This window comes from Lynx rufus, unplaced genomic scaffold (assembly GCF_022079265.1).
Source record: "Lynx rufus isolate CCGP_SWC_20201006 ecotype Redwood Valley unplaced genomic scaffold, mLynRuf1.p SCAF_7, whole genome shotgun sequence".
Classification (NCBI taxonomy): domain Eukaryota; kingdom Metazoa; phylum Chordata; class Mammalia; order Carnivora; family Felidae; genus Lynx; species Lynx rufus.
The window spans coordinates 2,915,641-2,933,531 of NW_025814889.1; the positions used below are offsets into that span (position 1 = coordinate 2,915,641).

Consider the following 17,891-nt stretch of genomic DNA (forward strand, 5'->3'; position numbering starts at 1 on the left):
GACCAGCAGACCGTCTGCTGGAGGAAGGGCCCATGGGCGGGGAGAGGGGACAGAAACAGACTGTCACTCCGGGGAGAGCACGTGGGAAGATGAATCCCCGTAATATTTGGCTGTGAAAATGAGAGGGGCCGGATCTCACGAGTTCTTACAACTAGCGAGACCTAAAGCTGGAACTTTAAAAATTGGCAGGCTGTTTCTGGGAGAACCTGGAGGCGATAGGAAGCGGAGTCCCTGCCCTTGAAGAGAGGGCATAACAAACAGCCAGTGGAGATAATGCAAAGCAGCAGCAGCTTGAAAAACAGAGGGGCAGGCAGGAGGGCGTCAGAGCGTGTCCCGAGGGACAGAGACGACGGGAGACTCCGCCAGGAGCAAAGACCTGCTTACACTGTGCCCCCCGATGCCCCCCTCACCCGCCTCAGCCCCAGTGCTGGGGATCCCCTCCCACAGGAGCCCAGGGCACACCTTCCCATCACCGTGTTTCCTAAATGCATGCTTTACAGGGGTGGCAGCCACAGCAGCCGATCACCTCCAGTGGAGGACACACACCCTGGTAAGACTGCATGCCCCGCGCACGCGCACTTTGCAGATCTCCCCAGCTGACCCCGGTCTCCTGCACGGCAGCACATCCCCTCTGGCAGAGGACCAGTGTCGCCTTGTTAAAAGTGTGCACCTGCCCACTACTTTCAAGAGCGGGGGACACAGCTGACTTTCACACAGAACGGATACTGAGAGCGAGACAATGAGGACACACAGGAATGTGTCCCAACTGAAAGAAGGAGACAAAATGACAGCGAGAAACCTAAACAAAATGGAGAAAAGCAACGTGCCTGCTAGAGAATTGAAGGTAATGGTCATAAAGACACTCCCTGGACTTGAGAAAGGAGAGGAAGACCTCAGTGAGGCCCCAGCACAGACCAAAAAAGGACCAATCAGAGATGAAGAGCACAACAGGTGAAACTGAAATATTCTAGGTGGAAGAAACAGCAGACTGGAGGAAGCAGAAGAAGGAATCAGCAACCTGGAGGACAGAGCAATGGAAAGTCATCAATCAGGGAGAAAAGAATTCTGTAAATGACAACAGACTTAGGGAACTCAGTGACATCATCAACTGTAGTTAACATCTGCATTTTAGGGATTCCAGAGGAAGAAGAGTGAAAAGGGGGCATAAAGGTTATCTGAAGAAATAACAGCTGAAAACTTCCTTAATCTGGGGGAAGAAATCCAGATCAAGGAGGCTCAGAGAGCCCCGAACATAATCAACCCCAGGAGGTCCACACCAGGACACCTAGTAATTAAAATAGAAAAAAAAGTGATAAAGAGGAAATTTTAAAAGTCACGAAATAAAGTTATATACAAGGGAAACCCTGTTAGGCCATTAGTGGATTTTTCAGCAGAAACTTTGCAGGCCTGAAGGGAGGTTCATGATGTATTCACAGTGCTGAAAGGAAAAAATCTGCAGCCAATGATACTCTGTCCAGAAAGGCTATCATTCATAACAGAATGAGAGATAAAGAGTTTCTCAGATAAACAAAAATTAAAGAAGTTCATGACTACTAAACTAACCCTACAAGATGTCAAAGGGGACTCTGAGTGGAAAGGAAAGACCATTAATGACAGTAAGAAAATTAAGAAACACAACAGCAGTAAAAACAAGTATATCTGTAAAAATCAGTCAAGGGACTCACAACATAAAAGGATGTAACACAGGACACGATATACCCAAAATATGGGGGAGGGATAAAAAATGGGTTCAAACTTAAGCAACCATCAACTTAATATAGACTGCTATGTGTTAAAGAAGACATATACAAACCTAATGGTAACTGTTTATCAAAATTCAGTAACAGATGTGAAAAGAACAAACAAAAAAGAATCCAAGTATATCACTAAAGAAAACCAACTTAGAGTGAGAGAAGAACTAGAAAAATAATCATAAAACAAGTAACAAACTGGCAGTAAGTACATACCTATCAATAATTGAATATACATAACCAAATACTCCAATCGAAAGATATAAGGTGATGGAATGCATAAAAAACCAAAACCCATCTATATGCTGCCTACATGAGACTCATTTCAGACTTAAGGACATCTGCAGACTGAAAGTGAGGGGATGGAGAAACATCTATCATACAAATGGAAGTGAAAAGAAAGCCAGGGTAGCAATACTTACATTGGATGAAATAAACTTGAAAACAAAGTCTGTAACAAGAAACAAAGAAGGGCACTATATAATCATAAAGGGAACAACCCAACAAGAAGACAGAACAATTATAGGGGCACCTGGGTGGGCTCAGTCAGTTAAGTGTCTGACTTTGGTTCAGATCATGAACTTACAGTTCATGGGTTCGAGCCCCACATCGGGCTCTGTGCTGATAGCTCAGAGCCTAAAGCCTGCTTCCAATTCTGTGTCTCCCTCTCTCTCTGTCCCTCCCCCACTTGCAGTCTTTCTAAAATAAATGTTAAAAAAAATTTTTTTTAAAGAAGATACAACAACTATAATATTAATGCACTCAACACAGAAGCACCCGATACGTAAAGCAGCTAATAACAAACATAATGGAAGTAATCGATAGTAACACAGTAATAGTAGGGAACTTTAACACCCCACTTACATCAATGGACAAATCATCTAAACAGAAAATCAAAAGGAAACTGTGGTTTTGGATGATATGCTGGACCAGATGGATATAACATATATTCAGAACATTCCATCCTAAAACAGCAGGATACACATTATTTTCAAGTGCACATGGAATATTCTCCAGAATAGATCACATATTATGGCACAAAACAAGTCTCAACAAACTCAAAAACACTGAAGTCATACCATACATCTTTTCTGATCATAACACTATGAAACTAGAAATCAATCACAAGAAAAAAACTAGAAAGAGCACAAATATATGGATGCTAAATAATGTGCTACTAAAAAATGAATGAGTCAACCAAGAAATCAAAGAGGATATCAAAAAAGACATGGAAACAAATGAAAATGAAAACACAATGGTCCAATCCTTTGGTTGGTATAAACCAAAAGCAGTTCTAAGAGGGAAGTCTGTAGCAATACAGGCCTACCTCAAGAAGCAAGAAAAACCTCAAACAGACAACCTAACCTTACACCTGAAGGAGCTAGAAAAATAACAAAGAAAATGCCAAACCAGCAGATTAAAGGAAATAATAGATTAGAGCAGAAATAAATGATACACAAAACTAAAAAAATAGAATACATCAATGGAACCAAGGGCTGGTTCTTTCAAAAGATCAACAAAACTGATAAACCTTTAGATGGACTCATCAAAAAAGGGAGGACTCAAACAAAATCAGAAACGAGACAGAAGTAACAACCAGCACCACAGAAATACAAAGGATTATAAGAGAACATTATGAAAAACTATATGCCAACAAATTGGACAACCTAGAAAAAATGGATAAATTCCTGGAAACATATAAACTACCAAAAACGGAACAGAAAATTTGAATACACCAATAACCAGGAAAGAAACGGAGTCAGTAACTGAAAACCCCCAATAAACAAAAGTCTGAGACCAGATGGCATCATAAGCGAATTCTACCAAACGTTTAAAGCAGGGTTAATAAATATTCTTCTCAAACTTTTCCCAAAAATAGATGAAGAAGGAAAACTTCCAAATTCATTCTATGAGGCCAGCATTACCCGATACCAAAACCAGAAAAAAATATCACACACAAAAAAAGAGAACTACAGCCATTATCTCTGATGTACACAGACACAAAAATGCTTAACAAAGTATTAGCAGTCCAAATCTAACAATGTATTTAAAAAATTCTTCCCCGTGATCAAGTGGGATTTATTCTCAGGATGCAAAGATGGTTCAATATTCACAAATCAATCACTGTGCTACATCACACATCAGTAAGAGAAACGATAAAAGGGGCACCTGGGTGGCTCAGTCAGTTAAACGTCTGACTCTTGGTTTCAGCTCAGGTCATGATCTCATGGTTCATGAGGTCAAGCCCCGCAGCGGGCTCCACGCTGCCGGTGTGGAGCCTGCTTGGGATTCTCCCTCTCAGCCCCTCCCCACTCACGCATGTGCTCACTCTCGCTCACTTTCAAAATAAACTTAAAAAAAAAAAAAAGATTAAAAACCGTAAGATCATCCAACAAAGAACAACATCCATTAATGATAAAAACCCTCGACAGAACAGGTTTCAGGGAAACCCCTCAACATAACAGAGGCCATGTATGAAGAACCACCAGCTAACGTCATACTGAATGAGCTTTTTCCCCAAAGTCAGGATGAGAATGTCCACCCTGGTCACCACACATTTATTCAACACGGCACTGGAAGTCCAAGCCACAGCACTCAGACAAGCAAAAGGGATAAAAGGCGTCCAAGCTGCTAAGGAAGAACCAAAACTTTCCGTGTTTGCAGATGACACATCATGCAATACAAGACCCTAAAGACCCCACCAAAAACTGCTAGAACTGATACGTGAATTCAGCAAAATTACAGGACACAAAATCAACATACAGAAGTCTGTTGCGTTTCTATACACTAATAACGAAATAGCAGAAAAAGGAATTTTGTTTACGAAAATCCCATTTACAATTGCACCAAAAATAATAAAATACCTAGGAAAAAACTTAACCAAGGAGTGGAAGATATGTACTCCAAAGACAATATAAAAAACTGATGAAACAAATTGAAGACGACACAAACAAATGGAAAGACAGCCCATGCTCAGGGATTGGAAGAACACTGTTAAGAAGTCCACACCACTCAAAGCCATTACAGATTTAATGCAATCCCTATCAAAACACCAATATTTTTCAGAGAACTACAATAATCCTAAAATTTGTATTGAACCACAAAAGAACCCCATATATTATCCAGTAATCACACTATTGAGTATTTCCCCCAAAATACAAAAACAGATTCAAAGGGATATAGGTAGGTACCCCTGTGTTTATTGCAGCGTAATTATTTATGGAAGTCCCAAAGTGTCCACCGACAGACGGATAAGGAAAACACAGTGTGCATATTAATACACGCACATACACAGAATGGAATGATAAGAATGACATTTCGCCATTTGCAATGACACGGATGGAGCTAGAGAAGATAATGCGAAGGAAAATACTCCAGTCAGAGAAAGACAAACACCATGTGATTTCATTCATTTGTAGAACTTAAGAAAGAAAACAAATGAACAAAGGGGGGGAAAAAAGGAGACAAACCAAAACAACAGTCTTTATTTAATTTTTTTTAGTTTTAAGTTTCTTTTGAGAGAGGGAGAGGGAAAGGGTGAGCTCGCTTGCATGTGAGCAGGGAAGGGGCAGAGAGAGAGAAAGAGAGAGAATCCCAAACAGACCTCACACAGTCAGCAAAGAGCCCAACGTGGGGCTCGAATGCACAAACCACAAGATCACGACCTGAGCCAAAATCAAGAGTCCGGCACTTAACCGACTGAGCCCCCCAGGCACCCCCAAACCAGAACAAGTCTTAAGGGCAGAAAAGGAACAGACGGTTGCCAGAGGGGAGGTGGCTGGGCGTGAAAGGGGTGACAGGAGCCCCGATGGGCACCGACTGAAGTGTGGAACTGCTGAATCACAATACCGTCCACCTGAAACTCCTACAACATGAGACGTTGACCAGAGTAGAACTAAAATGAAATGTAAAAATGGAAGTTATGCACCGAGAGCAGCTAATGACGAATGTGTCCCATACTGAGATGAAGTCTGTATAAAAACACGTTTTTTTCACTTACGTTATAACTACAAAGACCAAATACAGGCTTTTGATCTTGTTGTAAGATAGGTGGCTCAAACACAACATAAATCACGCAGAAAGATGTAGTTAAATGAAAACCTGCCAAAAGTTTATTTTAAACATACTATATAAAGGTGTTCCAACAACGAAGTAAGTTGCACGCTAAAACGTTTCACGGCCTTAGCTACAGGAACGCAGTCCTCCGTCACGCTGACAACTGAAGAAGTTCACAAAGTTTAGACCGAGCCTACAAATTCCAGATTACGTGTTTTTAAGACAGCACATTCATCCAGGGGGCAAAGGGCACAAAGACAGAGTTGATCTGGTTTTTTTTTTTTTTTTTCAGTACGTTGTTCTCCGAGCGAAGATTCACAGATACGGAAATCAGAGTGGTGGCTGCCAGAAGGAGGGGGTGGGCGAAACGGGTCAAAGGGGTCCAAAGTTGCAGTCGTAAGGCGAGTGAGTCCCCGGGATATGAAGGACAGCATGGTGACCACAGGTCACCACAGTGCACTGCGTGTGACCCGCGTGACCCAAACCGCCTGGCTGCACACCTAAACCTAACACAATGCCATCTGTCAGCTATATCCCAATGAGATAAATAAATCGGATTTTGAGAACTAATATCTGAAAGATCCTTTGGAACTCTCCACTCGTGGTTTCCAGAGTGACAACCAGTAAGCAGCAGCATCCTTGGCGTCCAAGGAGACCCCGGGCCCTAAAGACCATGGCTGCCTCCATGCAGCCGCAGGGCTCCTTACACGAAGAAGTGACCACAGATCTGGAGCAGGACGCGCCTGGATCAGGGCAGGGGCACAGAAGCTAGTACTGAAGACCAAAGAAGCCGTAAGAAAGGGAAGGCAATTAAATGACTTTCCTCGGGCCACAGTTGAAACAATTTGAGCATAAGGGGAAGAAAAAAGACAACAGATCTCATTTGATTCTATCATCTCAACTACACACATATACAAAAATACTTCTGTGAGGTCATCGTGGTATTACAATACAACAGGCCAGCCTCTTCTACCATCTCCCCCTAGAACAGCCGAGGAAGCAGCAGGCACCCGCCCTTGCCCTCAGACTGTACTTCAGGGTGACCCGGCGGCCCCTACTGAGGAGGGAAGTGCCTCCTCACGAGGACCAGCCGCTAAACGTAAAAGAAATTAGAGAAGTCTTCGGAAAACTCTGCCAACTCTACGAAAGGAAGTGCTCCAGGCAATAAACATGGGTCAGCCGTAAGTAAATAAAAGCACAGACAAGGAACAGAGTATTCACAGGATCCCACAACACCAACCCGCCAGATGTGTCTACACGGAGAAAACCAGCTGTACAAAACACGCGGCTCGTCTGGGCCGGACGACCATTCCGGGGACCACCTGAAAATCCGGAAGGAAGTACTCGGTGCTTTCAGGCAAGCATCAGCGAGTGTGGATTGGGAACTTCAGCAGGGCACATCCTTGTGCTCCAGGGACACAAACTTAACTATTAAAAGTAAACCACCAGGACCCCTGGGTGGCTCAGTCGGTTAAAGCGTCCGATTTCAGCTCAGGCCATGATCTCACGGTTGGTGGGACGGAGCCCCGCGTCGGGGTCTGCACTGACAGCACGGAGCCTGCTTGGGAGTCTCCCTCTCTGTCTGCCCCTCCCCTGCTTTCACGCTCTCTTTCCCAAAAATTAAAAAAAACACAAAATTTTAAAAAAAGATAACAATAAAAAGTTCTTGCCGCAGACTCTCAGAATGAGCGTCCACGTACGCGAGAGGGGCAATCCATTAAGAATCATCTAACCTTACAGAGTTCTTGAGCAAACAGTTCTTGGCCACACGTGAGAGAAGCCATGTCACTTACTGTATGCAACCAACTCTGAATCAACCCACCATTAACTCAGCTTTAAAACTGAAACGTTACCTAGCATTACTAGGGTGATAATGGGTGGCGTGGAACTGTTTAAGCTGCTCCCACGTGAGGTCTGGGATGCACAACGGATGGCCCCCGGAGATGACCGAGTACGTGTGGTCAGGCAGGAGTCGGTTCTGAAGGTGCTGCGAGAATATCCTCTCGTTATCTGTCTTCAAATGAAAAAAATTGTACACAGAAGTGTAAACTAACACACACTGTTACATTACAACACAGCAAATTACTAACCCTCTGGGCGATACACCTGTAACACCTTGTGATTCAAACTGTGACGATGTAAACAAGGCCGTGGGTGCAGACACTGTCTAACAGAGTCCACCCAGGGTTTCTGCACAGGACCCAGGGATGACGTGTCTCAGAAAAGAAAACTCACTATGCAGTGTGCATGGCCCACAGAAAGTGCACAGCGGAGCGCGGGCAGCGGTGTGCACAACAGTGCGCAAGAGTCCCTGCCGCGAGCTGCGGGAGGGTCCGTGGGCTTCCGGAGCAAAGGCTGTCACTCTAACTTGAATTTCCAGAAGGTGCTGGAAGGCACGGGGCCCGAACCAAGTATTAATGGCTAAGGAAGCAGCACGGGGCAGGAAAGCAGCCCGCGTCAGGGCAGAACTCCAAAGTGCGAGGGGCTGTGAGGACGGGGCCCGGAGAGAGGCTCTCACACCACCTGGTCTCCAGAGCCTCATATCCTAAAACTCAGGGAGGCCCCCAAAGAGCTTTCCATGAGGTGGGTTTCCTGATTACATAGGAGTGTGTGTACACATAGCTTTTCTGTTACAAATTAAAGCTGAGACCTTTTAAAAAAGTTACCTGTTCACTCATGATCTTAACCCATCACTACACGTTAGCAAACATTTTTTAACAAAGCAGAAATACCACTGAGAAGAATAGCACTGTTTCTGCACATTCTGCAAATAAATCTTCTTAATGTCTGGCTTAACAGGAGACCGCTGGATTTTCCTATCTGCTTCCGGATCCGATAAATGCTATCACACAACACGTAACACAGGCTCGGGAACTGCACTTGGGCAAGAACGAGCAAAAATGGCCATGTCCTAGCACTGCCTCGCGCACTTTTATCTCCCAGACTCCCGCAGACCAGATGCCAGGGCCCGAGACCGCAGTGGGGGAGCTGCTGGTCTGGAACACCGGGTCCTAGAAAATCGGGAGCTTGGCCATCTCGTCTTATGGCCGGTGCTCACTGCACAGTCCCCTGGCTAGTTCAATAGGGCCTGCGCCGTAAGCACATTACATGACATGAGAGAATGTCCACTCTCCCCCAGACCTTTTTATGTTCCAGTATTTTACACGGGAATATCATTTCTACACAATTTTACAAAAGGAAAAAACTCACAAATGCTCCCTTCATCTCATTAAAGACGACTCCCTTGAAGGTCAGGGGTGTCTGGGGGTCCCTCGGATTCTCATGTTCCAGTCGCCATCCTTCCTGCCTAAATAACAATCAACGATTGATTACACAGTGACAGGGACTCTTAACACTGAAGTCCAAATCCATCTGTCCTCACTCACCAGAAATCTAGTTCCCGCAAGCAGGGAAAAAAGGTTGCATCCAAGTACACAGACAGGAGATTCTGGAAGTCCTTGGGATTTTGTGTGGAGAACGGGTACAGAGTATAATCGCTAGCTGGGTATAAATGAAAAGATTTTAAAACTCGCCAGATTCCCGGGGCATTGGCCACTTGCAGCCTCCCCCACCCCCCCCCCAACAGGGACCCCTCACTGCCCAGGGCGCAGAGGCCACACCTCACGCGCCTAGAAAGACGACCTCATCTACAGAGAGCTGATGCCATGAGCGTTCGCCGCAGCCCTCACCGCACTTCCGTGCACACCATCAGTCTATTGGCTGGCCTGTTTCCAAGCCCCGCCACCATGGCATTAACGTGACGCTACAGATGTCAAATTTTGTAGCAAATTTCCCAGAAACATCTCAGCTGCCCCTCCCCTAAGACTGCAGTTTGTATAAACCGATCCCCATGCGGCTTTCCTGGAAGACTAAACTTCCAGCAGGCTAGAGAATGGCAAATCCGTGCTGGTCCACAGCTGCCGGCTCCCCCCTCCCCAGCGAGGATCCCGGTGGGTGCGGCAGCCAGGCCCAGCGCGGCCCCGGTCCCAGACGCCAGCTGACCTGTGAAGGCGTTCATGAAAGTGGACAGGGACCTATTCAGCATCTTGAAGAAGGGGTCTCTGCACGGGTACTTCTGAGAGCCGCACAGGACCGTGTGCTCCAGGACGTGCGGGACGCCGGTGCTGTCCAGGGGGGTGGTGCGGAACTGCACGCTGCGGCAAAGACCAGATGGCAGGCGGGAAGGTCAGGCGGGTGGTACGGCACACTTTCCCAACCTGTGACACCCGCGGCTACCAGATCTGGTCACCGTAACATCGTAACCCTTCGCGAAAACAGTCTCGACCACTGAGTATGAAATCGCTAATTCAGGCTGCAAACTTGCACTGGCTGTGGCTTTAGACACAAATCCACTTACCTTCCCCTCATGTTTTCAGGATGCAGCCAACAAAACTAAAACATTCGTGAACCGGGACCTTTAACCACGTAACGGACGGCAGACGTTCTCGGTGGAGACACTCGAGAACGTGCTCCCGAGATGCACCACACACCTGAACAAGTTGTTTGTGTCTTCTCGGGCCAAGTGCAAGTATTTGGCTCCTGTGCTGTCATGGCTAAGCTTCACCGCGGTCAGGGACAGTTCAGGGATGTCCGTTACCTGAATGAATAAAGACGCAAACAGCTAGACTCAGATGGAAAAGCGCTCAGGGCAGTTGCGTTCACTGCACTGCAGGGCCTGGCCTGACTGCCTTTAATCGGGCAGCACCAGGAGACTGGCATGGTGGGGCCGGGGGCACATCAGAAACCACCTCGTTCAGACCCTAAACCTTAAGAACAAGCCAAGGGCTGACGACGCTACGCATCTCTTCTTTCTGAACGCTCACTGTTTGCGAGACATTTTCCCAAGAGTTTACGGGTCATCTTATGAGAGAGGGATCCTCAGCCCCATCTACAGACGAAAACATTGAGGCACAGAGCCGTGGTCATAGAGCGGTAGTCCAACTCCACCCATCACACCAGGCCGCCCTGGAGGAGTCCTACTCCCACTGGCAATGCCCACTGTGTGGCTTCCTTTTACACACACCAGCTCGGGAAAGCGCAGAATGGCCCTGCTGGGAGCTCAGTGCTGGAGCGCCCACGGCCTGGGATGGAACTTTGCTGTGTCTGGTTCACGCAGTTCTAAGGACCAGTTACCTGCTCCTAGCGGGAGGGTCCAGGAGGGTACAAATCACCTCCGATAAAAACAAACGCATCCTGGGACACCCAGGTGGGTGGCTCAGTTGGTTAAGCAACTGACTCTTGATTTTGGCTCAGGTCATGATCTCACAGGTTCATGAGATCAAGCCCCATGTCGGGCTCCGCACTGACAGCATGGAGCCTCCTTGGGATTCTCTCTCTCTCTCTCTCTCTCTCTCTCTCTCTCTCAAAATGGATAACCATTTTTTTAATAATAACAAAAAAATAAGTTCTTACATAAAATACTTCTAGATAATTTTCCCTCTAAGCATCTGCAGTTCTGTAAGACCAGACCAAATGCCTGCCTCCTCCCCTGGTAGGCTAAAAACAGGCTCTTCCTTTTTAAACTTGCGCATGTTTTGGAGCTCCTGGGTGTCTCAGTCAGTTAAGCATCCGACTTTGACTTCGGCTCAAGTCATGATCTTGCGGTCCATGAGGTCGAGCCCCGCGTCGGGCTGTGTGCCGACAGCTCAGAGCCTGCTTCGGATTCTGTCTCCCTCTCTCTCTACCCCTCCCCCGCTCACACTGTCTCTCTCTCTCTCTCTCTCTCTCTCTAAAATAAATAATAAAACATTAAAAAATTTTAAGGGAAAAAAACAAACGCATCCTCACCCCCAAGATGGTAGTCTCCTATCTACGAAAGCCTGCACAAAGGCACTTCAGAAACGGCTGTATCGTCCCCACCGTGCCGGGGGCCTCTCCCCCCCAATCACAATAGAGCATCACTATGACAACCACACTGTTTATCACCCCCACTTTCCAGGGGCTGTCTGTGCTTACAGCAAGCTGCCAGCAGGGCAGAGATTAGAATCCGGGTGTCCTGAGCGTGTTCTGGGGACCGCCCACGCAAATGACATTGCTTAAAGAGGCCTGTGATACCTGCTGAGTTTACAACCATTAAATTATTTATATCTTACTTTGTAAGAGATGATCAATGTGTTTACAATCAGTCGCTATGTGAACTGTCTGCCCCCTAACAGCTTTCACGGTGACTGCTTCTTAAACAAGGATCGTATTTTACCATAAATCTCTACAAAACTTGAAAAATAGAGGAAAGAACTCTGAATGAGGTCCTCAAGAACAGTAACTACTTTGAGTGCAAACTCCTCTGCACGGCCCTAGGGACCGCACGAAGGCCCTCCCGCGCCCGCGTCAGGAGCCCCTCACCCAGCTGCACCACTGCCCATTCCCGAGCCCTGCGGGGAACTGCTGTCCCTGTGTGTCCAGCCTACAGGGAGGCAGCTGTCCTTACGCACCGCTCCCTTCTCCCGGAACCTGCCCCCCTCTCGCCCCCCATCCTTTTGCTCTCCGCACTCGCACCAGGATGCCCATCCAGTTCTCCTTGTATCACAGCTGCACCTGTGTCCCCCTGGGCTGTGAGCTGCCCGCCCTTCCCTGCGCTAAGTGCTACCCACAGCATGAGGCCGACGGCCAGTCAATGATGTGAAATACATAGTTTTCCATCACTGTGTAAAAGAAAAAAAAAAAACCAATGTGAACACAAAATTAAATAAATGCAGGACCACAATCCATCTTCTATAATTCTGAAACCCCAAAGGCTCGAAACCAAAGTTTTTGCGTAAGTGCGGAACAAACTCGTGCTAGGAACACGCAGCCCCATGTACACATGGGACAGATGTGGGCCGTCTTCACTCGGCGCAGAGAACAGTCAGGTGTCTGGGTGCAGAAACATCAATGGGCTGGACTCACTTTCTAAAACCTAAAGAGGCATTGGGTTGGAGGGGTTGGGATCAGGGAAGGGCCGGGGAACTGCACTTATCGAAGCATCGGGAAATCCCTTCGCTGGCAAACTCCACTCGGTCGAGCCCACTGTGAATCGGGCGAGCCAGGGCCTGGGACAGAGACCCCAAGGGTGTGTGGGCCCGCGCACCTGGCTGACGGTGAAGCCGTGGATCCGCTCCCCCACCTCGTGCTGCAAGGCGCGCTCACAGGCTGCGGTGCCCCTCCTCCTCCGGGCTCCCAGGCTGGCACTGCCCCGCGGAAGGAAAGCAATCGAGGTTAGACGCTTCTGCAGGACGCTGTGTGGCTAACGTAATTCTGCAACACCATGAGGGCATTTGTACGTGACAAAGACATTTCAAAGAAAAAGCAAGCCTTACATTTTCCAAACATTTCAGAAAACGAATTTCTGCACTTTTTAGTAAAGTTCTTTCAATTTTAAGACCTTTATCTCAACTCAGCTGAAGCTTCACTATATCAAGCTAATAAATGCATGTTGCAAGCCTTTTATACGTCAACGCTCGTAACTGTAACATGATTACGATACCAATTTCCCTCACCTGCACCAAAAACAATTCTCACATGACACGACATTTCCCATGTTGGTACACGATGTGGCCTCAAACTCCTATTACACATCTACTGAACTGGTAAAAAGCAAGAAGCCTCGCTTCACGGGGAACTCCTACACTGTAATTAGGTGTGCAAATGGTAACAATCCTGGAATAACATTTGGCATCATTTAAATGAGAATCACTGGGGCGCCTGGGCGGTTCCGTCGGTTGAGCATCTGACTTGATGTGCGCTCAGGTCATGGTCTCACGTTGGTGGGATGGTCGGGCTCTTGGCTGACTGTGCACAGCCTGCTCGGGACTCTCGCTCTCCCTCTCTCCGCCCCTCCCCTGCTCTCTGTCTCAAAATAAATAAATAATCTTTAAAAAAACGCACTTGGGAAAAAAAAAACCAAGAACTGATGGTGGACGGAGGGGAGGGGGTGGGGGTGAGCGAAATAAAACAGCGGCTGCCACGTAGCTACTGTATGACTGGAACTTAATTTTGTATACGCACACACACGTACACGGATCAAGAGGAGCAGGGAAACAGCTCTCTAGCAATCGCATCTAAGAGGGCGGGAGAGTCAGTCGTCTGGAGGTGATCTGGGGAACGGTGGCACGACCGCACCATATGCTTGCTTTAGAGTTTTCTACGTTAGCATTGTCTGACACAAGTATTTCCTTTGAGACACGCACAGAAGAGGAAAACAACAACAATGCCGAGTCGGTCGCCACCAGGCAACATCACCAAGATGAGCCGTCACCTTCCTGACTCGGCCGATTCCGCGATCACAGAAGAGGATTTGCAGGTGTTCTTCACCATCAGGAGCACAAGCACAAAGAGCAAATGCTGGCGCCGAGCACGCAGAAGCAGCCCAGCACCTCGGGCTCTCCCGCCCGTACTCTCTGGTCACCGGCGACTCGTGTAAGGCCCCTGCCGCCATAGTCACACGAGGCACGAGGACACCCCCATGCTTCTTCACCGGCCGACTGCTCAACCGCACCATCCGTCACACAAGGTTCTGCGAATCAGCAGGGATCTTATCTACACACTCCTGGCGCACTACCATCACTCAAGGTTGAAGTGGGTTTTTCTCCATAAACCGAGTCCATTTCTGGAAGCTACAGCTGTGTTAAGAACACCGCAGCTTAGGGGCACCTGGGTGACTCAAGTGGTTAAGCATCCGACTTCGGCTCAGGTCATGATCTTGCTGTCGGTGGGTTCGAGGCCCCCGTTGGGCTCTGTGCTGACAGCTTGGAGCCTGGAGCCTGCTTCGGATTCCGTGTCTCCCTCTCTCTCTGACCCTCCCCTGCTCACACTCTGTGTCTCTCAATAGCAAATAAACGTTAAAAAATTTTTTTAAAAAACAAAAAAAAGAACACCGCAGCTTAAATAAGAACTCCGTGTGGAAGCCTCAGGTGTCTCGAGGACTCCCTGCCCACAACTGGTGACACGGGGGTAGCCAGGTTAATGAGAACCGCAAGCCAACAATTACTTTAATCACGCCTATTAAAATCCACATCAATGCCCATTTTCACTTCAAAAGCCCCGACAACCGCACACAGGGCCACCCACTCTGGGACCGCCTAAGGTCCCAGGGTTAAGGCCTCTTTGGGCCAGGACCCGCTTTGCCCAGACTTCAGGCTGCAGTTCCCAACCCTGGCAACTGGACAGGAACCTCTTTCCTTTGCTAGGGGGAAGCGATGGAAGGACGCCTGTGCGGTCCCTCATCCAGGCTCTGCAAGACTCTTGGGTCGGGCTTCGGGATCCCGGGGCTATGGGCCTCAGAATAGGGCTCCGGGCTCCCCGGGAGAAAGGTCTCCGGGTCCGGGCTCCCCGAGAGAGGGGTCTCAGGGTCGGTCTCCGGGTTCCCCGGGAGAAAGGTCTCCCGGGCTCCCGGCTCCCCGGGCGATGGGCCTCAGGGTCGGGCTCCGGGCTCCCCAGGTGAAGGGTCTCCGGGTCCGGGCTTCCCGGACGAAGGGTTTCGGGTCGGGCTCCCTGACGATGGGCCCTGGGGTCAAGGCTCCCCAAGAGGAAGGGTCTCGGTCGGGGCCCGGGCTCCCAGAGCAGGGAACGGTGGTGCGGCCCTTCAGGGCCCGGACGACACCACAGAGCCTCCCGGAGTCTCCCCGCTGTCGGGACCGCCCCTTCCTCCCTCTCTCCCACCCGCCTCTTCCTCCCTCTCTCCCACCCGCCTGCTCTCACCCGCCCCTCAGCCGCTCCAGCAAACAGCGCGTCCGCACGCCGCCGCGCCACATGGCTTGTGACTAGCACACGGGGCCGGACGCAGCTTGATTTATCCCGACGCAGGGCGCGGGGGCGAGACGCACCCGCCGCGACTGCCATTGGTCAACGAGCACGGCGACGTTCTCTCCAATAGGCTGCCGAGGAAAGGGGCGGGCTCCGGATGCGGCGGGGCGGGACTCGAGGGCGGTGGGCACGGAGTGGGCCAAGGCGGTAGGGGGCGGGACGTCGCGGGCGTCGGAGCGTCGGAGCGCGGCGGGGGCGGGGCCCGCGTGAGGAGTCCTGGGCGGGAGAGGGGTGGAGTCCGGCGGGAGGGAGGGCGGCAGCTGGGCGCGGAGTCCGGGACTTGAGGAGGAGCGTGCAGGGTAGGGGGCGGGGACTGTGCCGGGGAGGGGCGGGGGCTGGGCCGGGGAGGAGCAGGTAACTCTTCCGGGGGGGGCGGGGGCTGGGCCGGGAGAGGCGGGGACTATGCCGGGGAGGGGCGGGGCTTGAGGGGGACGAGCGGGGACAATGGTGTCGAGGGGCGGAGACTGCGTGGAACAGGAGGGGACTGCGCTACGAAGGGGAGGGGACTGTACTGTTGAGGGGCGGGCCTTGCACGGGAGGGGCTGGGGCTGGGGCTGGGCCGGGAGGGGCGGGCGTACACTGCAAAGTCGAGGGGCGGGCCTTGCAGGGGAGGGGCGGACTCACGCTGGCCGGGTGAGAGGCCGGTTCCTCACGCCTCCGTGTGGGCGTCGTCTCCTGGAGAAGGTTGCGCGCCTGCGCTGTGGGCGCTCACAGGTCTAACTGGAGCAGTTAAGTGAGAGTAGGGCCTCCAGGCGCCTTAACCCCCTTGCTACCTGGCTTTGTGGAAAGGGCCCGAGGCCTGCGCAAGAAGATTTCCAGGGCCGGGGTACCATGACATCATCGTCCTCAAGACTGGTCTGGTACAGGATGTCCCCAGGGAACCCCAGGACCACCGTCCCCCCCCAACAAAGCGCCTGCAAGGCGCTTTCCCTACCTGCATTTCGTGTCTGGGAGGACTCCACACTTATTTATTTTATTTCATTTTTTTAATTATTTTAGAAAGAGACAGAGCAAGCGGGGGAGAGGGAGACAGAGAAAAGCCCCAGCAGGCTCCATGCTGTCAGAGCAGAGCCTCACACGGGACTCCATCCCACAACTCTGGTGGGATCACGACCTGAGCTGGAATCAAGAGTCTGACCCTCACCTGACTGAGCCACCCAGACGCCCCGAGACTCTACACTTCTAAGGGTCCCAAGTACCCACGGGCCCTTCCGGAACAGGAGTGCAGATCATGCGGATCTGCGCACTGTGGCTGCGGAGGTGGAAGACCTTTGGGATGAACCACATCTGGGCCCTGCAGGGGTGGGGAGAGGCCCCGCCTCCTTCCGTAGATCCTCAGGGCCCTGGTCTTCTTGTTTTGTTTTGTTTTGTTTTTAATATGAAATTTATTGTCAAATTGGTTTCCATACAACACCCAATGGTCATCCCCACAGGTGTCCTCCTCCATGCCCATCACCCACCCACGCACCCCGCCCCCTATCCACCCTGTTTGTTCTCAGTATTGGAGAGTCTCTTATGGTTTGCCTTCCTCCCTCTCTGTAACTTCCCCCCCTTCCCCTCCCCCCTGGTCTTCTGTTAAGTTTCTCAGGATCCACATATGAGTGAAAACATATGGTATCTGTCTGTCTCTGCCTCACTGATTTCGCTTAGCATAACGCCCTCCAGTTCCACCCACATTGCTACAAATGGCAGGATTTCATTGTTTCTCATTGCCAAGTAGTATTCCATTGTATATGTAAACCACATCTTTATCCATTCGTCAGTTAATGGACATTTAGGCTCTTTCCATAATTTGGCTATTGTTGAGAGTGCTGCTATAAACATTGGGGTACAAGTGGCCCTGTGCATCAGCACTCCTGTATCCCTTGGGTAAATTCCTAGAAGTGCTATTGCTCGGTCATAGGGTAGGTCTATTTTTAATTTTTTGAGGAACCTCCACACTGTTTTCCAGAGTGGCTGCACCAGTTTGCATTCCCACCAACAGTGCAAGAGGGTTCCCGTTTCTCCACATCCTCGCCAGCATCTCTAGTCTCCCGATTTGTTCATTTTAGCCACTCTGACCGGCGTGAGGTGGTATCTCAGTGTGGTTTTGATTTGTATTTCCCTGATGAGGAGCGATGTTGAGCATCTTTTCATGTGTCTGTTGGCCATTTGGATGTCTTCTTTGGAAAAGTGTCTATTTGTTCTTCTGCCCATTTCTTCACTGGATTATTTGTTTCTCGGGTGTGGAGTTTGGTGAGTTCTGTACAGATTTTGGATCCTAGCCCTTTGTCCGATATGTCATTTGCAAATATCTTTTCCCAT

At 49.5% G+C, this 17,891-nt stretch overlaps 1 protein-coding gene across 2 annotated transcripts in view; it reads right to left on the minus strand.

Annotated features, from left to right (window-relative positions):
* Positions 1-15,565, minus strand: part of PITRM1 (pitrilysin metallopeptidase 1) — a 43,554-nt gene extending 27,989 nt beyond the window's left edge. Inside the window, exons 1-7 of one of the 2 annotated variants that reach the window (XM_047067134.1) lie at positions 15,483-15,565; positions 12,874-12,973; positions 10,298-10,404; positions 9,810-9,961; positions 9,194-9,308; positions 9,018-9,114; positions 7,661-7,821 (exon numbers count right to left, since the gene is read on the minus strand). In XM_047067134.1, coding sequence (XP_046923090.1) covers positions 7,661-7,821; positions 9,018-9,114; positions 9,194-9,308; positions 9,810-9,961; positions 10,298-10,404; positions 12,874-12,973; positions 15,483-15,535 — 785 coding nt within the window. In that variant the 5' untranslated portion in view covers positions 15,536-15,565. The remainder of the gene's footprint in view (positions 1-7,660; positions 7,822-9,017; positions 9,115-9,193; positions 9,309-9,809; positions 9,962-10,297; positions 10,405-12,873; positions 12,974-15,482) is intronic. The other variant, XM_047067135.1, reaches the window with a different exon arrangement.
* Between the last annotated feature and the right edge of the window lie 2,326 nt (positions 15,566-17,891).